The sequence below is a fragment of the Myodes glareolus genome, chromosome 12, assembly GCF_982192425.1.
Source record: "Myodes glareolus chromosome 12, mMyoGla1.1, whole genome shotgun sequence".
Classification (NCBI taxonomy): Eukaryota; Metazoa; Chordata; class Mammalia; order Rodentia; family Cricetidae; genus Myodes; species Myodes glareolus.
The window spans coordinates 44,675,655-44,701,301 of record NC_142037.1 but is presented as its reverse complement, the minus strand read 5'-3'; the positions used below and the strand labels follow the sequence as shown (position 1 = coordinate 44,701,301).

Genomic DNA, 25,647 nt, shown 5'->3' with positions numbered 1-25,647 from the left:
CAGGATGCCAATAGCGCACTTAGGCATCCTGCCACAGCTTTATCCCTAGCATGCTCCCTGTCACTGGCTGCCTACAGCAGAATCCTTATTTGTCTCTGTTCATGAATGTTTTCAACAGTGGGATCAACTCCAGGCGCTCCTGAGAAGGTCAGATGTCCACCATTTCTGTGCTGGTTGACTTCACTCCTGCTCTCCTTCCTGGTGTCTCCCATGGGGCAGACCTGTCGGAGATCCGCTTCAACAGGGATACCGCTTACCAGGATAGGGGCAGGGGGATTAGAAAACTAGTAAGGAGAATGAAGACACGAGTGAAAATAATGAAACAGAAGCATAGGACAGTACTGGGAGGGAGTCCCAGTGAATACTGAAAATTTCCTGTGTTTAATTTCCATTTGCTTAAATATCCTGACCCCTAAAGGTAGGAGTAAGATAAAAACTGCATTTACATGATGCAAGGAATGAACTGACAAGTTGAAGGATTACAGGGTACTTTCTTAGTTAAACTTTCTGTTGCTAAAACAAGACAAGTAACACTTACAGCCTAGACTAAAACATTCTGTAGGCAAACTACTCCCTGGGTGGAATTCATAGTTATCACACTAATGGAGTAGGAACCTAGTTGGATCTTTAGACTTTTGTTTGAGGCAGAAACAGATCTACTTCTTAATACCTGAAATACCAGGTCTGGTTATTAGCCACACCTGCTGTCTGAACTGTTGACAAATGTAGTAGTATATTATTTATATATTTTTTTAAATGTGTAGCCCAGGCTGGCCTCGAACTCGTCATCCTCCTGCCTCTGTCTGCTTCAGCAAATCCTACCGGCGTGCACCACCACAACCGGATTATATTTTGATCTATAAATCATGCCTGATGACCAGAGGAAAAGCTAAAGCCACTAGAGGTCAGGTAATGGTGACACACACCTTTAATCCCAGGATTTGGGAGAGAGTCAGGTGGATCTTTGTGAGTCCAAGGCCACCCTGGGCTACACGAGATCAGTGCAGAAAAAGATCCAGGTGGTGGTGGTTCACGCTTTTAATCCCAGCACTAGAGAGACAATGAGAAGAGGCTTAGTCAGGTTAGTCTGCGGTCGCCCGGTCTTGGTAGAGGTAAGACTTCTCTAGTGGCTTGGCTGCTTCACTTTTCTGGTTTTGGGTTGAACCCCAATTTCTGTCTCTGGGTTTTTATTATTCGTGCTACCTTGAGAGAGCAGAACTCTCTGATCTAAAGCAGGGTGGAATGGAGCCTTGCCCTTTGAGGAAGAAGCAGAGCTACTTCTTAATACCTGAATTATTAGGACTGGATATTGGCCACACCTGTTATTTCAACTGTTGACAATAACCTTGAAGGAAGAGAAGTTCCAACTCTCTGCCCTTTAGTCAAGGTAGAATGCACCCATACCCATGGGCCCTGTCAAGACCCCTTTGTCTCCCCCTAGGATCCTGCTCCAGATGGGCGTTCCTTAGGCTCCCTTCTTTCTACAGATTGAACTCAGCTTTCTGCAACCCATTTTCCTATTCTAATCATGCTAATGTATACTATATTTTACTTGTTTAGCCTTTAAGGCAAGGGATATACACTTCATTAAAAGGCTGCATAAAAAACACAGTACCTGCTCGCCTCAAAACGTAGGCTTCAATGCCATTTAATAGTGAGTCACTACTACCTCCTCTTCAACTTCATCTGACACCCACTCTCCCCCTGTTCCTGCCAGTGTCAGGTGCATCGTCAGGCACTTCCATTTTTACAGCCTGGCTCATCTTTACTGCTTTTACGCCAATTTTTGGATAGAGTTTATTACATTTTCATATTCAAAATGATTCTACATCGCCTTCTAGTCATTACTTGCCTTTAGAGTTTTACTAAGACCCCCTCCCTCCGTTGAAGAGTTCTTGGTGTGTGAGCTGCCTGCAAGCATCGCTTCTGTTTCAAATATTTAATAACTACTGACTGTAATTTTATATAAGATAGGCGTGGTGACTTATAGCTAACTTGGAATCAAATGCATTTGTTTTCTTTTTGAGACAGGGTTTCTCTGTGTAGCCCTAGCTGTTCTTGAATTACCTCTTATAGACCAGGCTGGCTTTGAACTCACAGAGATCCGTCGGCCTCTGCTTCCCGAGTGCTGGGATTAAAGGCATACACCACTACTGCCTGACTGCTTATGGTTTTTAAAAGGCCTAAAGAAACAGTCGACTCATCTTACACAGCCAAGTCTTAATATTTTATTTCTCTTTTTGATGTTACAAGCTTATTTTCTACTTGAGGGGTTGGATTTACTTAAACCCAAAAATAGACCTTTATATCAAGAAATGTGACTTTCTGTGAGTTTGAGGCCAGCCTGGTCTACAGAGTGAGTTCTAGGACAGTCAAGGCTACACAGAGAGAAACCCTGTCTTGAAAAACCAAAACCAAAAATATGTGACTTTCATTCATTAAAATGATTTCTATAAAAAACTCTGTACTATACACCTATACTTTATGAATATTCACTAAGATTTCCACACCTGTTTGTGTCTTCATCAAAGTCCATTTCATTTATATAATAATAAATAATAAGCTGCATTTATTTCACTGATTTAAGGCTTTCATCCAAAAATTCAGCAATGGCCTCTTCATCTGCTGATTGAAGCAGTCTCTGAATTAGTTGATCCAAGCACTTCTCACCACGTAAGAATTCCTGATGAAAAAAGATGGAGTTATTATGAAACCTGATGAATAGTTTGAACCTTGGGTGTTTCCTAAAGCCCCTGTGCTAAGCGCTAGGCCCTCGGCCTGCTGCTATTGGAAAGTGGTAGACAGCTAAGGAGGAGGCCTAATGGAATGTGAGTCCTGACTGGAACTGAAGCACGCCAATCTGTTCCTCTCCGCTTTACTTCCAGGATATGAGGCAAATGTCTTGCCTGCCTCCCACCTTCTGCCGTGATGCACTGTGCTGTCACAGGCCCAATACAAGGGGCCAGAGAGTTGTGTGTGGTGCTTTGAGTAAGAACAGCCCCCACAGGCTCATATATATCTGAATGCTTGCTTCCCAGCTAGGGGCTGTTTAAGCCTAGGTGTGGCCTTGGTGGAGGAGGCCTGTTACTGGGGAAGGGCTTTACATCTCTCAGACAAGATGTAAGCTCTTAGCAAATGCTCCAGCACCACGCCTGCCTACTGCCACACTCTCCAATGTGATGGTCTTTGGAAACAATTGTAATGAATCTTTCTCTGTCCCCTCAGCCAGTTCCCAAATCATGATATGGAGATTTATTATTAATTATGAAAGCTCAGCTGATAGCTTAGGTTTGTTTATAACTAGCTCTTATAACTTAAACTATTCCATTTCTATTAATTTACCTGCTGTCACATAGCTCATGGCTTGTTACCTTATGGCCCACAGGCCATGCTTCCTCTAAGTCGCCTCATGTTTCCCTGTGACTCCACCCTTCTTCCTAGCTTTCTCTCTGCCCCTAAAATCCTGCCAAGCTATCGGCCATTTAGCTTTTTATTAAGCCAATCACATGCCATATCTTCACGCAGTGTAAAGGAATATTTCATGACAGACTGTAAGGAAGCCCACAGTTAAATGCTTTTCTTCACAGCAGCAGAATAGTAACTAGGACACACGGACTAAACCTCTAGAACTGAGATAAAATAACGTCTTCCCCTTTTCAGTTGGTTTTCGCAGGTAACTGTTACATTGATGGAAGGCTAACACACCTGATAATCAATAATAAAGCAAAGTAGTATCCATTTCTTTATAGTCTTTGCACAGCAACAATGGTATACTAATATTCTGTAATATTATGAACATAACTGCTAACATAGAGAGTCCCAGAGTTCACCGCTTATTTTTTGTCTTAAGTAGAAAGTAAATCTAAAAGAACAAATTGCGTAAGTTAGCATTTTAATTTGAAATCAATATATTGTGACTTCAATTTTTCCAATGACTCTAGACATTAGGCAAAGAAATCTGAATGAACTTTTGAAACTGGCCAACTGCCTATCTTTGAAGACCCTTTGATGAGTTGTTATGACACCACTTCCTGTTAGCACGCTACGCTTGAGAGAAAATGTTGTCTGTGATCCTTCTATTAGTTACAAAAGAATGTGCCAGTCTTCTAAAAAAAAAAAAAAGTATCATATTCTCGTCCCGACAATTAACCCATTTCATTCATATTATATTACTTACATAATGGCAGTCCTTCACAAATCTGTGGCCAAATTAGTGTGCACTGTTCCCTGCCAAATACTCCCTATGTGGCTCTGAGAAAGCATCTCCCTGTTGTGGAATATTTGTTTACACTGTGAAGACATGTCTGGTTTAATAAAGAGCTCAGCTAAATGGCCAATAGTCAGGAAGAGAATAGGCAGGACTTCCGGGCAGAGAGAGGGGAAGTCAATAGGCGGGACTTCCGGGCAGAGAGAGGGGAAGTCAGGGATGAATCTAGGCTAGCAGGAAACACCAGGCGATGCAGAACAGGTTAGACATACAGGACAAAGGAAAGGTAACATAGTAGAACATAGACTAATAGAAACAGGTTAATTAAGTTATAAGAAGTAGTTAGAAAAAAGCCTAAGCTAAGACCAAACTTTCATAATTAATAAGCCTTCATGTCATTATTTGTGAGCTGACGACAAATAGTGCCCGATGTCCAGATTCCGGACTCAGAGGACTTGGCTTCCTGGTGACTGTGGTGTCCCAGGTAGGCTTGGCATACAGGTGCATGGCTCTTTTAAGAAGTTCTGCTGTGCAGCTGAGCACTTGAGCAGTCAGACCTGGGTACAAAGGCCTGTCGCAGGCCGACACAACAAATTCCCAGAGCTGGGTCAGGTAAATGTGACTCCAGGGTCAGTAGCCACAGGCATGAGACTAGGTTCTCTCATAACTGAGGCTGGTGGAGCCAGCCACCAGAGCCCCTCTGGAGGAAGTCCAGCAGTTTAAAATTTGACTCACGTAGTCAAAGAACACTACAGACAAGCAAAAAGTCAGGCCCAGACACAAAAAAGTCTAGAAAGGTAAAATGCTTAAAAAATGTGCTTAGATGTTAAATAAAGGAAAGAAAGTTAGTATAGACAGCCATAAAATAATTTAAAAATAATAAAGTCTTTACAGAGAGAGTAAAGTTACATAAAAAGAATAAGCCACATACAGAGGGGAAATATACAGCGTGTCTGGATCTTGTATGGCGCTTTGTTGACTGAAAATTTTTTTTTCCAAAACAGGGTGTTTGGTCCTTTTTTTTTTCTGAAAACATACAAGCTTTTAGAGGTCATATATATCTGTATTAGCACAAGTAGGGAATGTGTGGTGTGCACAGATCAGCTAAAGATGATTTTCTGTTCTATGTTTGAACAGGTAAAAGGCATCTGTTAACTTTGTTTGACTAGACAGTATAACGGTATAACCAAATCTCTACCCGTGACATGTGAATGGATGGGGCAATAAGTCATGTGGACTCTGTAGCCAACCATCATGGCTCACCCAATCTCAGCTGTTCCCATGGAGAGGAATCGCCTGTCTTACACTGATGTCTTTTTCTTGGCTTTAGTTTTGGGTACTCTGGTAGTTTGAATGTAACTGGCTCCCAATAGCTCATAGGGAATGATACTATTAGGAGGTGTGACTTTATTGCAACATGGATGGCCTTGTTGGAGGAAGTGTGTCATTATGAGAGTGGGCTTTGAGGTCTCAATATAAGCTGAAGCCAAGTCCAGTGTCTCAGTCCATTTCCTGTTGCCTACAAGATGTAGGACTCTCAGCTCCCTCTCCAGCACCATGTCTGCCTGCGTGCCACCATGCCCCACCATGATGATAATGGACTAAACCTCTGAAACTGTAAGCCGCCAACTAAATATTTCCCTTTTTTTTGGTTTTTCAAGACAGGATTTCTCTGTAGCTTTGGTGCCTGTCTCTTGCTGACCAGACTGGCCTCAAACTCACAAAGATCCATCTGCTTCTGCCTTTTGAGTGCTGGGATTAAAGGTGTGCGCCACCACCCAGCCTAAATGTTTTCCTTTTAAGAGTGGCCGTGGTCACAGTGTCTCTTCACAGCAATAGAAACCCTAAGACAGGCACAAAGAGGACAGCATCAAGATGAATAAGCTTAGGTATCCCAGGAGCCAAGGAAAAGGACCCTGGTTTGTTCGCGTAGTCCTTTGTGGAAACTGGTTCATTTTTGCTTCAGGGGCAGCACAGGAAAAGTTTCCGTGTACTTCTCTATTAATGTATTAGTGTTCGTAGTCCTGGCTAGAAGGATTTTAGCTAATGGTGTTCAAGCAATGTTGACAGGATCTTTTCTCTAACAGATGGCCATACCACATACATCAGCAGAATATACAGTGTTAGGTGTGACAGCGCATGCCTTTATTCCCAGAGGCTGGTGGATCTCTGTATGAGGCTGGCTTGGTCTACATAGTGAGCTCCAGGCCAGCCAGGCCACGTAGTGAGATCCAGTCTCAAAAAAGAAAAGAAAAAAATATCAATATTTTCTCTCTCTCTCTCTCTCTCTCTCTCTCTCTCTCTCTCTCTCTCCCTCCCTCTATCTGTCTCACACACACACACACACTGTAGGAAGTCTAACTCTACTATGTTTCTGATGTTTCATCATATTTAAGTCTCTGTTTTACAGATGGAACCTGTGACAATAAAGAAATAGGACTTCAGCGACTAGGTAATGAATAAGGTGACTTTGAGTTAATAGAAGACAATGCCATCCTGGTGGGTTTCACCTAGTGAGATGTACCTTTAAAAAGGCCTACCCTTTCCTGTAAGAAAGGATTAAAAGTGGGGAGAGGGTGTTCAAGGGAGCCACTTGGAAAGTAAGCTACAGCAATATTTAAGGGCTAAGAGCAGCTTCCATCTAACTGAGCAAGAGAATGTCAGTCCTACAGCTTGGGACAGTGTGAGAGGAAGGAGTCCAGAAAAGTGAGTAGAGCCGCACACTGCCTTCGTTCCTACCTTGTGAGACCCCAAGCAGAGAACAGCTCAGCTGTGCCTAGACTTCTGACCTACAGAATTCTAAGATACGGGAGAGCGATCTCACTAAGTGATAGAGCATTTATCTAGCATGTGTGGGACTTCGGGATTGACTCCTGGCATCACAAAAACTTCATGAGATTAAAAAAAAAAGGTTTTGTTTTTAGCTGCTAACTTTGTGGAAATTACTAATAAATACATGTAAGTGTGTCTATTTGTCATATAATAATACATAGAATTTAGAGTTTATTACACTCACTTATTTTGTGTGTATGTGTGTCACTGTGCTTGAGTGATCAAAGGACAACGTGCATGAGGTGGTTCTCACCTTCCACGTGGATCCTGGGACTAGTGAGCCATCCCTCCAGCCTGATTCAGTCTGATTATACTTTCTTACAAAGCCAAGGTACACAGAGCATACTCAGTAATTACCTTAATGTCCCGAACTTCAAACGCTATCCTGTGGTCAGTGACTCTATCCTGGGTGAAATTATATGTCCGGATTCTCTCTGACTGAGCTCTTGTTCCCACCTGTCCCATAATAGAAAGAATCATATTTTTTAATTTTAGAATTAAAAACTACAATATTTATTAAATCTTAATATATCTTAAGTTTCGACTAAAAAGCACTTATATTTACAGACCAAGACAAGAACGGGCAGAATAAGATCTTAAGACTGTGAAAAATGCATATTTGCCCAGAAAGGCCTGGGTTCCACCCCAGCCCACCAAACAGACGACCACAGACCTGCAGAGCTCAGCTAGAGTAAGAAGAAATGCCTCAAACCTCAGTTCTCCTGGCTTCTACAAATGAACCCACTATATGTGCCTCTTTCCCCCTTCCCTTCCTTTTTGGAATTTAATTTTCAAAAATATATTATGCCATTGTGTAACTTGTTGCAAACTCTGGGGAGAAAGCACTCCCGGTTCGGTCCACTGTCTAGATGCCTATTTCCTGCTAGTATCTTAGTACATCCTGACTTTGTGTCTCTGTGAGCATCCACTCCTGCAGAAGCCCAGGTTAACACTGCGTGTCTCTGATTGCACAAACAGCCTTGCTTCGGCTTCCTAAGGCAGTTCTCTGAGCAGCTTTCTCCTGTGGGGCCTTCTTGTCTGCTAAGAACACACACTTGAACTGAGCATCGAGGGTTCCTCTTAACGTGGGCAGGCTTCCCAACATTATTTCTGAGAATCATGTGAACCTTTACGATGCCACTTGCTACATGTTATTGTCACGTGTTGTATAGGTCATCATGTTAAGGGATGCCCTTCTCTACCACACCCCACCACCCCCACCCAGTAAATGAAATATGTTCTCTGACTCCTTTAAACTGGCAGACTGGGATCCCCACAGATCACCCCATGCAATGGTTACTTGTATGCTCAGTCTGCCCTGTCCCCCAAAACAGATGCAGCACTCTCTGTATCCCTCCTTCACTCTCTCCCACTGCCCCAGCCCCCGGCTCTTTTGTTCTTTCTTCAGACAGACTCTCACTGGACAGCACAGGCTGATCTGGAACTGGCAATCTTCCTGCCTCAGCCTCCCAAACACTGACTCACTTTCTTAAAGCCTGAGGCAAACAGTACAAAATGAAACTTCCCATTGGGAGAATTTGAGAAGTTACAGATTTCTAAACCCAGTCATAAGCGTAGTGAACCAGGGACTGTGTGTTCTGAAACAGTCCCTCGGCTATTCCTTCTGTCAAGCGGGGTTTGAAAAGCACCATACTAGAACCCACTCCTCTAGGTCAGCTGGATTAGAATCCTGGGGAGTGGGAGCGTGGGGTGGGGAGAGGGGGAGAGGCTGGGGGGGTTGAAGCATCTGCAGAACTTCCTGGGTGATGAGGGAACGAGGGTTAAGCATTGGACAGGCACTGCATAAAGACCACTGTATGGTTGAAGAAAACGTTCTAAACAGTAGAAATTGCTACTAAACCAGCTCCTGGGTACACAGGTAGTTGAGAGGGCTTTCTGGCCACTCACATGAGACTTAATATACCATCTACCCTTTCACATCTGCTACAAGCTGGAATGTAAGCAAAGGAAGCTAGAAAGACAAACAGGGAAAATATTCATATTATGATATATCATGATAAGCAGAATGATTAATATCTAAAAGGTTTTTGGTTTTTTTTTCTCCAATACAGGGTTTCTCTGTGTAAGCCCTTGGCTGTCTAGGAACACAGAATTCTCCTGCCCCTGCCTCCCAAGTGCTAGGATTGAAGGGGTGTGCCACCATGCCCTGCTATTTAAAAAATTTATACAATCCACTTTCCTAAAAGGCCATAGAAACTTCCAAGTTTGATTTATTGTAGCATGCATATATGTAAATAACACATAAAACATTTTTTTCTGCCTGTCTTCCCTCCTCCCCCCCCTCATTTCCTCCTGTAGTACTGAGCTCAAAGCTAGAGCCCTGCACACACTAGGCACGTGCTCTACCCCTGAGCGCCATACCCAATCCTATTCATACTTATTTCTGAGCTCCACTCTCTCTTCCAGCCTCTCCAAAGAGAAACTTTACCATTTGGGGGGATGTCAATTTTTACTTTGTTTACTTAAAACAGTGGAATTTATTGCTTAGAATATATTATTATATATTTGTATTATATAACTTCTACTTAACATACTTTATATGTAAGATTTTTTTAAAATTTGGGTGTTGCTAGGTAAAATAGCAATCTGCCTGCCTTGACCTCCTGGAATTAAAGGCATATGCCACTATGCCCAGCTTTGCATACTATATTTAATGCTATACACATATATTAAACAAAATTCAAGAAGTACCAAAGGGCATGAAATGAAGTCAATCTTCCTTTTATTCTTCCAGACTACAGCAGCAATCTCCCTTCCTTGTTTCTCAAAGTGCCTTTTATGCTTGATTCATACAGAGTTGTAGTAATAATAATAATAATAAACTCACAGGTCTTTAAGCATCTTAAAATCTTCTAATTTCCAGAGAATTATTTTGTCTTAAAACCAATTTCCTGCTGGGCAGTGGTAGAGCACAACTTTAATCCCAGCACTCAGGAGGCAGAGGCAGGGGGATCTTTGTTTTTTTGTTTTGTTTTGTTTTTGTTGTTGTTGTTGTTGTTGAGACAGGGTTTCTCTGTGTAGCTTTAGAGCCTGTCCTGGAACTAGCTCTTGTACACCAGGCTGGCCTCAAACTCACAGAAGTCCGCCTGCCTCTGCCTCCCAAGTGCTGGGATTAAAGGCATGCGCCACCACCCGGCTGATCTCTTTGATTTTGAGGACAGCCTGGTCTACAGAGCTAGTTATAGGACAGTCAGGGCTACACAGAGAAACCTTCTGTTTCGAAGAATCAACCAGCCAACCAACCAAAAAAACCTACCAATTTCCTTTCAAGACAGTTACAACATAACACAATTAGGAGATTTTAATTTTTCAAGACAGGGTTTCTCTGTGTAGCCTTGGCTGTCCTGGAACTCACTCCATAGACCAGGCTGGCCTCAAACTCACAGAGATATGCCCACCTCTGCCTCCTGAGTGCTGGAATTAAAGGCATATGCCACCACCATTGCCTGGCTGTGAAATACTTTTCTTTATACATTTACTCCTTTGGAAACTGGCGTGCCTAAACGCAACCCCAACACCTCAGGCTACAGGGAGAGCACTGGAGCTCTCCTTGTTCTAGGACAGGTCCATGCACGTCAGGACACACTGCATTTTCTACAGGAAATGACTTTCCTTCAGGGTTGCAATTGTTACACTTTCCTTACCTGCAGTTTCCTGGAACTCTGTTGCTGACACTTGTCTTTCTCTACGATCTGTTGGTAGAGTCTAGCTCTCAACACACGCAGAGCTATTTCTTTGTTTCTTAGCTGTGATCGCTCTTGTTGGCACTCTACTACCAGTCCTGAAGAACAAAAGGAATCAGAGAGAGAGAGTCACTTGTCATTTCCATGGGTCAAACAGAGCAGGGGCGAACATTTTATTTATTGTTTACTTGTGACAGGGTCTCACTGAGTAGCCCTGGACGGTCTGGAGCTCAGCCGGCCTCTACCTCAGGAGTTCTGGGATCAAAGGTGTGGAGCAGCACGCCCAGCCGAGGAGCATTTTAAGGGGAAAGATTAATCAGGAGTCATGGCGAAATGGAAACAGCAGTTCAGACTTAGCATGCCGCAGAAACTACTGGAAGAACCGTATGTGCCTGCTTAGACTCTGATGTCTATATGGGATAGCTCACCTTTTTCTTGTTTCTTTTTCCTTTTCTGTTTTCAAGACAGGTACACACTATGGAGTCTTTTTTTAGTGTTCTTTGTTTGTTTGTTGTTCTTTTTTAAGACAGGGTTTCTCTATGCTGTAGACCAGGCTGGTCTTGAACTCACAGAGATCTGTCAGCCTCTGCCTCCCATTTAAGTGCTGGGAGTAAAGATGTGTGTCACTGTACCTTTTCTTTCTTAGACAACGTCTTCCTACACAGTCCAGGCAGTCCTTAAGTTGGTGATCTGACGTCAGCCTCTTAAGTGCCGGGCTTACAGCGCACCGGGACTTCATGGGTGTGCTGTGTGGGGTGACCCTGGGATCTCCAGGTGGGAAGGCTGAGGCAGCATCTGGTCAGGTTCCCTTTCATCCCTGAACATTTCCTTTCCCTTCTGCCAGTCTCTAGGAAGTGCTGTCTACTCTCTGTGCTTCCACAAGCGCTTGGCCTCTCCTTTTCAGTCACAATCACAAAAAGAGGGCCGATGTTGAAAGGCCTCCTTCTGACAAGTCTGGGAGGTAGCTCACGGGCAGAGCATTTGCTAAGCTAGCAGGGGTGAAGCCTGCGGTTCTGTCCTCAGTGGCAGTCCCACCACTGCACTCTTCGCCCCCAAGGAAGACAAACGCAGTGCCCATGGTGGCGGATCTGAGACACCTGGTGTAGGTGCCGAGAACTACACTCCGGGTCTCTGCAAAAACAGTATGTGATCTTAACTAACTGGCGCTCTCTCCAATCCTGGTTTAGCATTTGCTGATCAACTGGGAGGAACAGAGTTTGGATCCTAGCACCCGTGTAACAAGCCAGGTGTCCTGCAAACACCTGTAACTCCAGCTCTTTGGGGTCAGACTCCTGGCCTTCATGCATGCAGAGACATACACACCTGTATACGCTCACACAGATACACACATACAGACACACACACCATACGGACATACACAATCTTACACAGACACACATATGCACTCACACAGACACACCTATGCACTCACACAGACACACACAATTATTATTTTTTTAGTAACTTAAAAAGAAATGAAAATTTAAAAATAATTCATTGTTTTAGTCTGAAAAATGATGCTAATGCACTACATGACAACTGGGCCAATGACAGTCTGCACAGACAATAGCTGTCCTATAAAACCTTATTACCTACTGAGAGCTATCTTAGTTTGTGATCATTTATAATTTTCAGCCAGTGATAAAACTGTGTAACGATGCATTTCTCAGGAAGTATCCTTAAAATCACCTTAACAAATTAAATAAATAAACAAAAGCTTGCAGCTGATGAAGGGGACCCAGTGGCCTGACATCAGCCTCGGGGTACCAGCAGTTCATCTACAGGGTGAGAAAGGATTCAGAGCAACGACACAGCCATGCTGTATTTGTGCCCTTTGGACCTGAACCACGGCACCACTCACGGAACACCACTTACAGAGTGCCGCCCATGGAGCAGTGCTGTCCAGCGTATCCGAGCACCTTTCCTGCACAGATATGCCTACCACCTGCATCCTTCAGAAGAGGAACTGTTTCCAAACAGGAGAAAACAGACACAGCTGGTACATCAGATCCACAATGCCACTGCCATCTTTGAACTGTGAATATGTTCAAATATACTGGTCCTCGGTTGGTGGAACTGTTTGGAAGGGATTAGGAGGCGTGCCATGATTGGGGAGCTGTGTCACTGGGGGTGGGCTTTAAGGTTTCAAAGCCCACACCATAGGTTAACTCTCTGCCTTGTGCTTGTGGTTCAAGACAACTGCTTTGGTGCTGTGCCTGCCCATCTGCTGCCAGGCTCCCTGCCATGACGGTCATGGACTCTAACCCTCTGAATCCATGATCCCTGAACCAAATTTTTTTTTAAAGACTTATTTATTATATATACAGTGTTCTGTCTGTCTGCTTGCTGGCCAGAAGAGGGCACCAGATCTCATTACAGATGGCTGTGAGCCACCATGTGGTTGCTGGGAATTGAACTCAGGACCTCTGGAAGAGCAGTCAGGGATCTTAACCACTGAGCCATCTCTCCAGCCCCGAGCCAAATGTTTTATAGTTGCCTTGGTCATGGTGTCAATTGAAGAACTAGAAAGTCACTAAGACCACAGCAAGGACTGGCTCACCTGTGGGGATGTGGACGAGCCTCACAGCGCTGTCTGTTGTATTAACGTGCTGCCCTCCTGCTCCTTTGGATCGAAATGTGTCTATTCTCAGATCCTTGGGATCCACTTTCACATCTATCTAGGACAAAAATAGACAGAAGTAAAGTCACAATTCCACAAATACTTAACTCTGAGATTTATTTCAACTAAACTATACATGTAAATCATAAATTAAAAAGAGAGAGAAAGAAAGAATACCAAAGAAAGAACCATAAATGACCTGTTCTCTCTCTCTCTCTCTCTCTCTCTCTCTCTCTCTCTCTCTCTCTCTCTCTCTCCTCTCTCTCCCCTTCCCCCCAGACAGGGCTTCTTTGTGTAGTTCCAGCTGTCCCAGAACTAATGCTGTATACCAGGCTGGCCCCCAAACTCAAAGATCAGCCCGCTTCTGCCTCCCAAGTGTTGGGATTAAAGTCATGTGTCACCACCATAGGCTAATAAATGACCTATTTCCATGAAATACTATTTTATTCTTTTGCGGTGCTAGGGACTGAACCCAGGGCATTACATGCTAGGTCACCATTCCACCTTTGAACTTCATCCCCACTTAAAGAGTGCATTTTATAAGTACTGACTTAGAATCGGAGATCTCTGAATTATGCATCTTTGAAGAGTTTCACCACTGTATATATCACAGTTATAGAGAACACAAACATGTCTATAACACACATCCTTGATTCTCATTATTCCCAGAACCCCAGTGTAGACATTCGCCTGCCCACTGAGCTCTCTTCACACGCCACTCTCACAGGGAAACGCCTGAGCAGCCCCACACTCTCACAGTCTCAGCCACAGTCAGACAGGGTGACATGCTGCCGCCCTGTTCCAGCTCACAGACAACCAGGGCACAGATACGGTGGAGCTGGGTGGGTGGTGGAGAACAAAGAAGCTTAGCATGGCGTTAGTTATGCAGGGCTTTAGCCCCAGTCAGTGGAGCAGCTCAGGCTAATTACTTCTGATACTCCTTTTCTCTCTTGTCAAAGAGACTGAATCTAGCAGATGGCTTGTTTCAGGGATTTAAGACTATTATAATCTCTTTGAGGTAAGTACATGTATGTGAATGGGTGAATTCTGAACTAGGAGCTCCTGAGGCTCCTGAGTACACTCTCCTCTTGCCCCACCCTTTGTGTGTGTGTATTCACTGTGGGTCACATATTAACCCCTTGAACTTTCATTTGAAAAGGCGATCTGAGCAGACATAATTGAGTTCATAAGAACACAGGGCTGGTGAGGCGGCTCACTTGCTGCTGAGGCCGAAGACCAGAGGTCCATGCCTGGGACCAACATGGTAGGTCAGAACCAACTTTGTGAGTTCTTCTCTGACCTCCATATGCAACCTATGGGACACGTGTGCTCACTAGCATACAGACACACAGCTAAATAAATGCTAACAAAAATTTCCTAAAAAAAGATCCTACTACATTATCCAGATAGACTCTAAATACAACCATAAGTGTCCTGACAAGACACTGAGTTTCCTGCTTAAAGAAGACCATGTGAATTCAAAGTAGAAGCTAACACTGTACATCAAAGCCAAAGGAACACCTGGAGCTGCTTGAAGCTGGAAGTGCAATGAAGGATACTCTCCCTTTAGAGAGATTAAAACCATGCGGCCACCTTGAGTTTGGACCATTTGCCTGTTATGACTATGGGGGAGGGGATTGTTGCTGTTTTATTGGATTTATTTGTGTGTGTGTGTGCCATGGTGTACCTGTGGAAGTCAGAGGACAATTGTAGGAGTTAATTCTCTCCCTCCACCCTGTGGAATCCAGGGATGAAACTCAGGTCATCAGGCTTGGCAATAAGTACTTTTAACTACCGAGTCATCCCACCAGCCCCTGTGACTTCTTTAAATGAAACGAAACCAAACAAAACGTTATAGGGATAATGAGGGTGATTTACCTGGGGTAGAGTTAAAGATTCTCAATAAAGATTATTAAGTTCAACTGTCAACCATGAAAACAGACTCTTCTAGAAGGCAGGGTTTCTCAGGACAATCTATCTACATTACATGGAGCCAGTTTCAGGGTCCTGGTGGAGTTACCTCATCTGGTTGCGGAAGGACAATCACTGACATTGTTCCTGTGTGAATGCGCTGCATCCGTGACGACAGGCCCACCTCTGGGATGCGCTGAACTCTGTGGATTCCACCTTCGTACTTCAAATGCTTATAGACACTGTCTCCGGAAATGCGGGCGGCCGCATGATGGAGTCCACCTAGAGAAAAAGATGCAGCAGTACTGTGCAGTCTGCTTTGAAGGAGATTAGGGTTGCAGCTATCCTCAGTCTAAGGCCTGACTGTGCAGAGCACCTGAAATGGGAACCTGAAATAGAGATAAGCTACATAGTTCAAAGTAGAATATATTAATATGTAAGATAAAACATAAAACAGTAAAAAGGTATTACTTATGGTTATCTCTGGGGAGTATTTTTTGCATCTTTTTTTTTTTTTAAGTTAGGGTCTTGCTATTTAGCCCAGGCTGGCCTTAAACTCACAATATTGTGTCAGTCTCTGGAATGCTGGGATTGCAACTGTACACAACATATGGCTTGTACTTTTTGGATTTAAACTTTTCTATAAACAGCAACTTTTACTTTGCTGTTTATTAAGCAAAGAAAGGGGGAATAATGGGACACTGAATTACCTGCAAATGTTTAGGCAACTATGCATCATATATTCATAACATAACATAACTCAATAACATAATTGAATATCTTTTGTCCTTCTAAGTTTCAAGAACTAAAAGAACACCCATGGTGTGGATTCTCACACACATCTTAGTTCTTTGGCCTTAGCTTCTTATCTAACAGTTTTTAAAAATATTCTTATGACATAAGACGAATTTTTTTCCTTTCTTTCCTTCCTTCCTTCCTTTTTTCTTTCTTTCTGTCCCTTTTTCTGTAGGTCTCACTGCATAGCCCTAGTTATCCTGGAACTCAGTATATAGATCATGCTGGCCTCCAGAGTACAGGGAGTAAAGGCGTGAGCCATTGTGCCTGGGAAGGGAAATAATTTGAAAAGAGTGGGATATGAAATTGAAATTTGTCATGGCTTCACTCTGTTTCAGAAAAATCCAGAGATTTTTGCAGGGAAAAGAGAAACATGTTTAGAGGATTAAATGCAATGTTGACATTTAGTTGTGAAACAGATCATCCATTGGCTTCTCTGGACCAATATGCTATCTTCTGGAAGAAAAGGCTAAGAAGATTCTTGTTACCTAAATTTCAAAAGATGGCTGAAAGGTTGATACACCTTAGAGCAGTGATTCTCAACATGTGGGTCTCAATCCAGTTGGGGGTTGAACCACCTTTTCACAGGGGTCCTTAAGACCATCAGAAAACACAGATATTTACAGTTCATAACAGTAGCAACATTACAGTTATGAAGTAGCAATGAAAATCATTTTATGTTTGGGGTCACCACAACACGAGGAACTGTATGAAAGGGTTGAGAACCGCTGTCCTAGAGTAAGGTAATGAAGGTATTGTATAGCTGGACTTGCCAATCTGTACCAACCACAGTTTACTAATGGAGCACACTAACTTCCATTTCATTTGCTGTTTACCTTAATTAATCCTTTTACCCCACTTTGGTTTTGTAGTTAATCATTAATAACTCCTCTGTCGCCGGGTGGTGGTGGCGCATGCCTTTAATCCCAGCAGCAGGAGGCAGAGGCAGGTGGATCTCTGTGAGTTCGAGGCCAGCCTGGTCTACAAGAGCTAGTTCCAAGACAGCTAGGACTGTTACACAGGGAAACCCTGTCTCGAAAATAAACAAATAAATAACTCCTCCGTCTACCATGGTGTGATACTGCTACCCAGCAGACAGAACCTTAAGGTCATCTTCTGATTGCATTTTATTAATATTATTATTTTTAAAATTTAAAAATCTACATGTATGGGTGTTTTGTCTGTATGTCTGTGTACTACATGCATGCCTGGTGCTCTTGGAAGCCAGAAGAAGGTGTCTCTGATCCTCTGGACTGGAGTTATAGATGGTTGTGAGTTGTGGTTGTGAGTTGTGGATCCCTATGTGGGTGCTGAGACCTGAATCCCCTCCTCTGGAAGTAGCTAAGTGCTCTTAGCTACTGAACCATTGTAAGACTTTAAGACAATTCTGAAGTCACTTCTGAACCCTCTCAGCCTTCGTGCCTTAGTGCTTCCCCTCCTCCCCTGGGAACCAAGGACCTAACAGCTACACATGCACGTACTCAGTTCCTGAACAATTACCCATACACGTATGTTTTGACTCAGTCCCCTGGGAAACGGGGTCAAAATGACCTCTTACCTCATCTGATCTGACAATAGTTCTCCAGTCAATTATTGGTATTAGCCCTTTTCGAATAAGCCAATCATAATGGTCAAGAAACAACCCCTCTTGTTTCTATGGGGCCTTCTCCTTTAAAAGTAGACTGTACCAGCTATTCGAGGTCTCTCAGCTTTCCGAATGCTGAGGGACCCTGTCATGACAGAATTAATAAAATCCTCATGCTTTGCATCGGCTGTGGTATGTGAGGTGGTCTCTGGGGGTGACTCCTTCTCGGGTTGGACACTAGAGTCCAACACCATCTCTCCAGCCCCTCAATTGTATTTTATAAAGGTTTTTTTTTTAAAATAGCTTTTAAGTTTTAATTTATTTATTTTTATCTTTTATTTATTGAGACATGGTATCACTATGCAGCTCTGTCTCAACTAGAATTCAATATGTAGACCAGGCTAGCCTTAAATTCATAGAGATTTGCCCGTCTCTGCCTCCTGGTACTAGAATTAAAGGTGTGGGCCACCATGTCTGCTTCTTTGCGATAGCTTAGGAAAAGTGGATATCTAGTTTCCATAGGAACTCTTTCTTTAATTCATATCCTTCTGAGGAGCATGGTTCCCATCCTGATGCCTTTAATTTGGCGAAGAACTTTACTGTAGGCCAGATGTGGTGGCGCATGCTTTTAAACCCAGCATTATAAGTAAAATAAGTTTTAGCACCTCTGACAAAGTCTTTAATTTATGTTTACCATAATCTGCTGGTGTGTAGTTCAGCAGCTCAAATTTCCAGTGTTTATAGTATGAATAATTCTGATACATATCAAATATTTCTCGGGTAAACTGTTGGCAGATATCACCTAAAAGAAAAAATACAAAATATTCGTAAGCACAAATATTACAGAGTGCGTCCTTAGATATAAGCACTCAGGAAATGTTTCCAAAACTAAACACGTGTAATGGGTTTTTCAAGTATGGTGACGTCCAGCCGAGTAAAAGTCAGGTAATGTGACTTTTCTGACCTCCAGTGGTTCTCCCAGACGTCACCTCTAAGATGACGTCACTTCCGTCATGCTTCTCCTCTGGCACCAGCTGCTCCAAAAGCTGGAAAAGCAGAAAAATGCGCTCACTAATGTGTTTGTTTTCCTCGGTATAGTATCACCTAAATCAAAGCCTTCAAAATATATTTTGGAAGCCAATAATTAACAAAATCATGTAATATCCCACAAAGGTTAAGTCCTAAAACCATATCCTAAGTAATCTAATTAGATAATCAGCTCACATATCAATGAGGTTACTTGTCTGAGTATTTTCTACAATGTTATCAGATCAATTTCATTTTCTGAAATGAAGTTAATTAAGACCAAAGTCCAGAATGTTCTACTCTGTTCAGACTTTGCCTCTTAAAATGAGTTCTAAACAGTGGCATCTTTCATCTGGTAAATGAAGCATGATTCTGAAATCTTCTTTACTCTAAATAAAGGCATGGTCATATAATTACATAGTCTCCCCTGCCATAACCGGTGGTCAGCACCACGCCACACCTTGCATTCTCGGTGGGGTCATTCTGTTTAAAGACTATGTTAAGGGGACTCAAGATAAGACTCAAATAGCTTCTCACATGTGACAAGAAAAAAAAGGGGGGGTTCCTGGGTTCCTAATAAAGAGTTTTCCTCTTAGGAAGAATATGAAAACAATCTCCTGATTATTAAAAGGTCTTTCAAATCAACTATAAGGACCTACATGTTATCATGTTATGACTCTCCTCCCTACCGCCAATTTCTGAAACACTCCATCTCTGCTTGAAATGACGGACTGTGGCAGAGAATGTCAGACCAAGTGTTAGACATGTTTTCCCTTTGGTTCACTAGGTGCTGTCTTTATTCATCCTTCAAAGTCCTCAAAATGAGGATTCCACGGTAAGAAGCTAGAGGGACGATGCCAGTAACCACCACAGGGGGAAACGTGGTCTATAGGCTTCCCTGTCTTTAAAAAGAAACCACCTACTGGACTAGAAGAAATGAGGTCACCATTGTAGAATTTACCCTTTTATATCTAAATTATTAGCTAATGTGAGCTAATGTATCACAACCCTGACAGTCATCAGAATGCCACAGCCTCACTAGTCCCAACTTCAGACCTGTGCTGACTACCCAGCGCTGCACTTAGATTCGTTCCCTCACATTCAGCGTGTAAGTTTTCAGTCCGACACCATCACCATGAACTTACCTATTTGTTTTCTAACGCTTAAAACCAGCTGCCTTGTGCCCACGGTGACTATACTTCTTTTTAAGATGTGTGCGTGTATACCTGCCACATACACATGCCGTGTGGATGTCGGAGGACAACTCAGGGGAGTGAGTTCTCTCCTGTCACCTTGTCTGATACACTGGAACTCAGGTTGTCAGGTCAGGTGTGTACAGGCGCACCTCCACCTGCTGAGCCATCTCAGGGGTCTCCTAAATCTCCTCACTGCAGTATTAGGCTTTTCCACCTAACAAGTCCATAGTTTCTGTTATGATTTTTCTCTCCCCGTGGGAGTTGCTTCACTGACATCTCAATTTCTCTTCTAATATCCTTCAGCCAACTGTACTAAGTATAGCTTAATTAATTACTCATCGTGTTAAGAGAACACCGCTAGGGAAAGTTATTGGGAGCATCAAAGCATAATCTTGAAAAAATACTATTCCTTCACGTTAGCACTATTGAGATTGGGATGCTGCCTGAAACATACCTTACTATACAGTGTGTTGATCTTTTTATCAATGATTTGCCTTTCTTCTGATATAAGTTCTTGCAACTGCTTCTCATCTTGTTTATTTAGACCTAAAACCAGCAAGAGGGAGAATAGTAAATTCTTTTTAAAAAAATCTTAGAAAGTATTAAATAACTACATCATTGATGTCTATGAAGATTTTGTTTTGAGAAATAACTCTCACTAGGTAGCCCAGACAGGTCTTGACCTTATCTTCCCAGTCTTAGCCTCCAAAAACCCTGACAGGTGGGGGGTGGGAGTGGGAGGTCCTTGCAAATTCTACAGCTGACAGAGAAACAAACTGCTAGAAGCAAGAAGGAAACCTGTTTCAGCACAACTTAGTTAAGCCGGGCTGGTTCCAACTTCTGGAGTCAGGCACAAGGCCAGTTTATTTTAGTCATATTTAAATACAGTACAATTTTGGGGCAAAGTTTCCTGGTAACAATTACCCCAATCCCACGTGCGCAATAAAGCTTAAGGCATGACTACATGGATACTCTTCTGCAAAGCAGATGTAAACACTTCTAACACTGTCTGAGCGGGGTCAGCAGGCTGTAAAGTATGTGTGGGTTCTAGTGACTGAGAAACAAAGTTAAAGATCTAGGGAAGGAAGAGTGTCGGCACATTCTGGGGGATTTGGGCGAGGCCTGGCACTCCAGAGAGCAGAGGGCACCATGTTATCAACAATATCCACTCCCAGTCCTGTGGGTGGAAACGAGGTAGCCATTTCCTCCACTGAGGAGGCAATCCTGCGTGGTTAACATTCCTAGTTTCTCCAGGGCTAATCTGTGAGCATTTGTACCCTCTACACCTGTCTCAAAAACAAAACAAAACAACAACAAAAAAATAACACAGCTAACGCTCTAAAACAAAACAAAACAAAATACATATCACAAATAAAATACAAAACTTTCTTTGAAGCCAGTGTGGGGCACACGTCTTTACTCCCAGGACTCCAGATAGACCCTGCCTCGCAAAACCAAAAACCAAACCAAACCAAACCAAACCAAACCCAAACTGTGAGGTTCTTAACAATGTAGTGTCATCTAGTAGCTTCCATCTATCCTGTCTGATTTTGAGGGCTGAGATGTTCTTTAGAACCCTATGTATTTGGGTTTTGGTTTTTTTGTTTTTTTCGAGAAAGGGTTTCTCTGTGTAACAGTCCTGGCTGTCCTGGAACTGGCTTTGTAGACCAGGCTAGCCTCAAACTCATTGAGATCCACCTGCCTCTGCCTCCTGAGTGCTGGAAATTTAAGGCATGTGCTAACACCACCCAGCCAGAACCCTAATAATTCTTTATTAGACTAGGGATCATATCATCAATGACACATACATCCTCTCCTATTACAACACAGAAGTCCTGCGATAGGAGAACTATATCACTCTGTATTCCTATATGTGCAACAGTGCTCAGTAAATTAACTCATGATGATATCAAGTCTCCCAGAATCTAACCCTCTTAGTAAGGACTATGAAGAGCCTGGACTCTTAGCAGATCCTCAGCAACTGAAATACGTCAAACACTGAGTGAGGATATCGTTCTCCTTGTACCAAGCATTGGGTTGTTTTTTTTTTTTTTAAAGCATTATAGGCTTCTTAAAAACAGTTCAAAGCTGAATCGGTTACATACTTATACACCCATAGCTATCATTCACCTACTTTCACACATTGACTCTAGCTCGTCAATGGCTTGTTCGGCCTCCTGGATTTCCTGATAAACAGCTGCAAGCGGCGCCAACTCAGCATGCCTTCTGTGTGCATCCCTTCGCTCTCCTTCATGCTCTGAGACATCCTGCAAACACTGCTCAAGGGCTCGGTACTCTTTATTCAGGTCATCCATATACTTCCGTAGAGCTTTATGTTTCCAAAGCATCTTTGTATCTTGATGATAGTAGCTCCTGGACCAATTCTTACTTAATAGTTGAGGGAGAACGTGACTCTTGTTTTGTCTAAAACCCCACAGCCTTGTATCAAGATTTATCTGTCTTAATTGCTGACGATGGAGGAAGACGTGTTTTTGAGGGCAAGCATTAAGAGGTGGATTCCGAAAAAACCAAATACACAGGGGACGGTTCATCTCAGCGGCTGTAATGTAAGATGTACAATTTGAAAGGAGCAAGTCTAAAGATAATATGGTTTAATAAAACTAAGAATTTCAGAGAAACCTTTAGTTCATGGCTTCATTCAGCTCCAAAGACAGCCAATAACTCAGAAAGATGCACACACTTATAAATGTATGTTTTATATATACGTATAAATATACGTATATAAATATATATTTAATTAAATTTTATTTTTTTACTTATTTATTTTCAGAATAAGTCTCACTATGTAGCTCTGGCTGCCCTAGAACTCACTCTGTAGCCCAAGATGCCCTGCCTCTGCCTCTCAAGCAGTGGGCTTAAAGGGAAGTGCCAGCAGGGTAAGCCCACGAACAAAATTCTTGAAACCTCTAAGTAACAGTATATTAAAACAAGTGAGGAGTCGGCAAAATAGCCCAGAGACTAGAAGTACCTACAGCCAAGTCTGACAACCTCCGAATTCAATCCCTGGGACGCACATGGCACAGAGAGTTGCTGACCTGCACAGCTGTGGTGTGGCATGCACACCCCACACATGCGCACACACACACAAAAAGAGTAACCTGACACATGCAAAATTAGCGAGGACGGTGGGTAGGAGTATAACTGACAGGCACATCACTCAACGGGGGAGGACACTTTTAACTTTAAATGAGTACACAAACAAACACTTCAAAGCTAGAACATAGACAGGCGGTGGTGGTGCACACCTTGAATTCCAGCACCGTAACAGAGGCAGATGGATCTCTGTAAGTTTGAGGCCCGCCTGGTCTACAGAGTGAGCTCCAGAATAGTGAGGGCTACAGAGAAACCCTGTCTCGAAAAACCAAAACAACAAACCAAACCAAAATAAAAAGTTATAAAATAATAATGCGGTCTAATAGTGATCTGAATGAGCACCAAGTGTGCACGTGGTTCACATGCATACATGCTGGTACTCACACACACACACACACACACACACACACAAACTTTTTAATAATGACAGATTAGGTGAAACTGACTATGTACAATAATTATGTGTTCTTCCCTCAGAAAATCAAGAACTAAGAGAAGAATTACTATGACTTTATTAAGCAAGAGAGGGGACATAAAGTTTTCTAAGAAAAAATGTTTTGCCTTCTGAAATTAAAACTGCAAATAAAGACCGAAGTTTAGCAGATTGTCCAGGGGATGCAGGCCAGGGGTGGAGCACTTACCCAACATGCATAAAAAATTACCATAAGCAATCTTTACTACAAGTGTTGTTGCTGTGCTGGGCAACACACACACACACACACACACACACTCCCTCGATCTCGTTAAATCTAATAGCACTATCATTTACAAATTAACTATTCAGAATATTCAGAGTTTTACTAATAAATTTAACAAATTATTAGCTAATCACAGCTGGAATTGGAGAATACATCAGAAGGAGTGTTCCATCTGACAGTGAGAAGAATAAAAGGTTGGCAGATTTTTGTAATAACAGTTAAATTTTCCATTTTAGGAACAGCCGTGGAATGAGTAACTATGAAGGCCAGAAACCGTAATGTTACTTTCTAAGGTCACCTAAAGCTAGAAAGAGCAAGGCTTCGACATCAGTTTCGGGAATGTTAAAAATGGCACTAAACGGGCTCCAGAAGCAGAATGGGAAAATCATATTGTTTATGTCTGGAGCGATTCTATATGGAAGTAACATTAGTGGGCAATGGTAAATAATAAAGTCTTCTTAAGGCCAAGAAAGAATCGTGAATACCTAAGCAAAAGAAGAAAAAACGACGTTCTCGTTTCTTGCTGAAAACTGAACCTTCCGTGTCAGCAACATTTCAGCTCAAGGTACTTCAGACATGCTCATTTCCAGGCAACTGCTTCCGGGTTACGTTTGTACTTGGCTCCTCCTCCATTTTGACGCTTCTGGCAGAATAGTCATCCTTAGGTGTCCTTAACAGTAAACAAGAAATGATGAAGCGGGAAGGACTTTCTTCTGGAAAGCCCACGCTCCAAATAAGTTTGGCGCGGAAGCCCAAGCGGCATGATGGCCAGAGGGAGCCAATCATTCTTGCCTGTTCCCTAACCAAGGAATCCTGGGAGTTGTAGTTTTTCCTTCCCCAGGTCTCCTTGACCCCACCCCAAGCCTCTTGATCCTTCCTCCACTCTAAACTTAGGTTTTTCAGCTACTTGAAAACCTAGAACCGAGACTTTTTCCTAATTTAAATATTAAATTCTACAATATATTATAGGTGAAATCACAGGGATTTATTTACGTGTTACAAACCCTTAAAGCAGTAGTTTCTAACTTATTTTTTTAAGAGTGCAAGAAGTTAAAGCTAGGGGACTCATGCATGCTAGACAAGTGCACTACCACTGAGCTATATCTATAGACTTGAGGGTTTTTTGTTTGTTTGTTTGTTTCGTTTTGTTTTATTTTCATTTTATTTTTCCCATGATATTTATTGAGCTCTACATTTTTCTCGGCTCCCCTCCCAGCCTCTCCCCTCCTCACTTCAATCCTCCCACAAGGTCCCCATGCTCCCAATTTACTCAGGAGATCTTGTCTTTTTCTACTTTCTACTTCCCATGTAGATTAGATCTTTGTAAGTCTTTCTTAGTGTTCTCATTGTTGTCTTAAGTTCTCTGGGATTGTGGTTTGTAGGCTGGCTTTCTTTGCTTTATCTTTAAAAACCACCTATGAGTGAGTACATGTGATAATTGTCTTTCTGTGTCTGGGTTACCTCACTCAAAATAATGTTTTCTAGCTCAATCCATTTTCCTGCAGAATTCAAGATGTTGTTATTTTTTCTGCTGTGTAGTACTCTATTGTGTAAATGTACCACATTTTTTTTTTAATCCATTCTTCAATCGAGGAGCATTTAGGTTGTTTCCAGGTTCTGGCTATGACAAACAATGCTGCTATGAACATAGTTGAGCACATGTCCTTGTGGTACGATTGAGCATCCTTTGGATATATACCCAAAAGTGGTATTATTGGGTCTTGAGGAAGGTTGTTTCCTAATTTTCTGAGAAATCGCCACACTGCCATCCAAAGGGGTTGTACCAGCTTGCATTCCCACCAGTAATGCAAAAGTGTTCCCTTTACCCCACAACCTCTCCAGCATAAGTTGTCATCAGTGTTTTTGATCTTGGCCATTCTTACAGGTGTATGATGGAATCTCAGTTGTTTTGATTTGCATTTCTCTGATGACTAAGGATGTTGAATATTTCCTTAAGTG

At 42.5% G+C, this 25,647-nt stretch overlaps 1 protein-coding gene across 1 annotated transcript; it reads right to left on the bottom strand.

The window, feature by feature from the left end:
* Positions 1-2,205: 2,205 nt before the first annotated feature.
* On the bottom strand, positions 2,206-24,452 carry Mtrf1 (mitochondrial translation release factor 1). The gene is made up of 10 exons (XM_048421968.3): positions 24,174-24,452; positions 22,011-22,436; positions 20,331-20,422; positions 18,619-18,700; positions 18,349-18,456; positions 15,384-15,556; positions 13,304-13,421; positions 10,705-10,841; positions 7,397-7,495; positions 2,206-2,683 (listed from the first exon to the last, which is right to left on the bottom strand). Exons 2-10 carry the CDS (start codon positions 22,426-22,428, stop codon positions 2,570-2,572), a joined length of 1,341 nt encoding a protein of 446 aa, XP_048277925.3. The 5' UTR covers positions 22,429-22,436; positions 24,174-24,452; the 3' UTR covers positions 2,206-2,569.
* Positions 24,453-25,647: the final 1,195 nt, after the last annotated feature.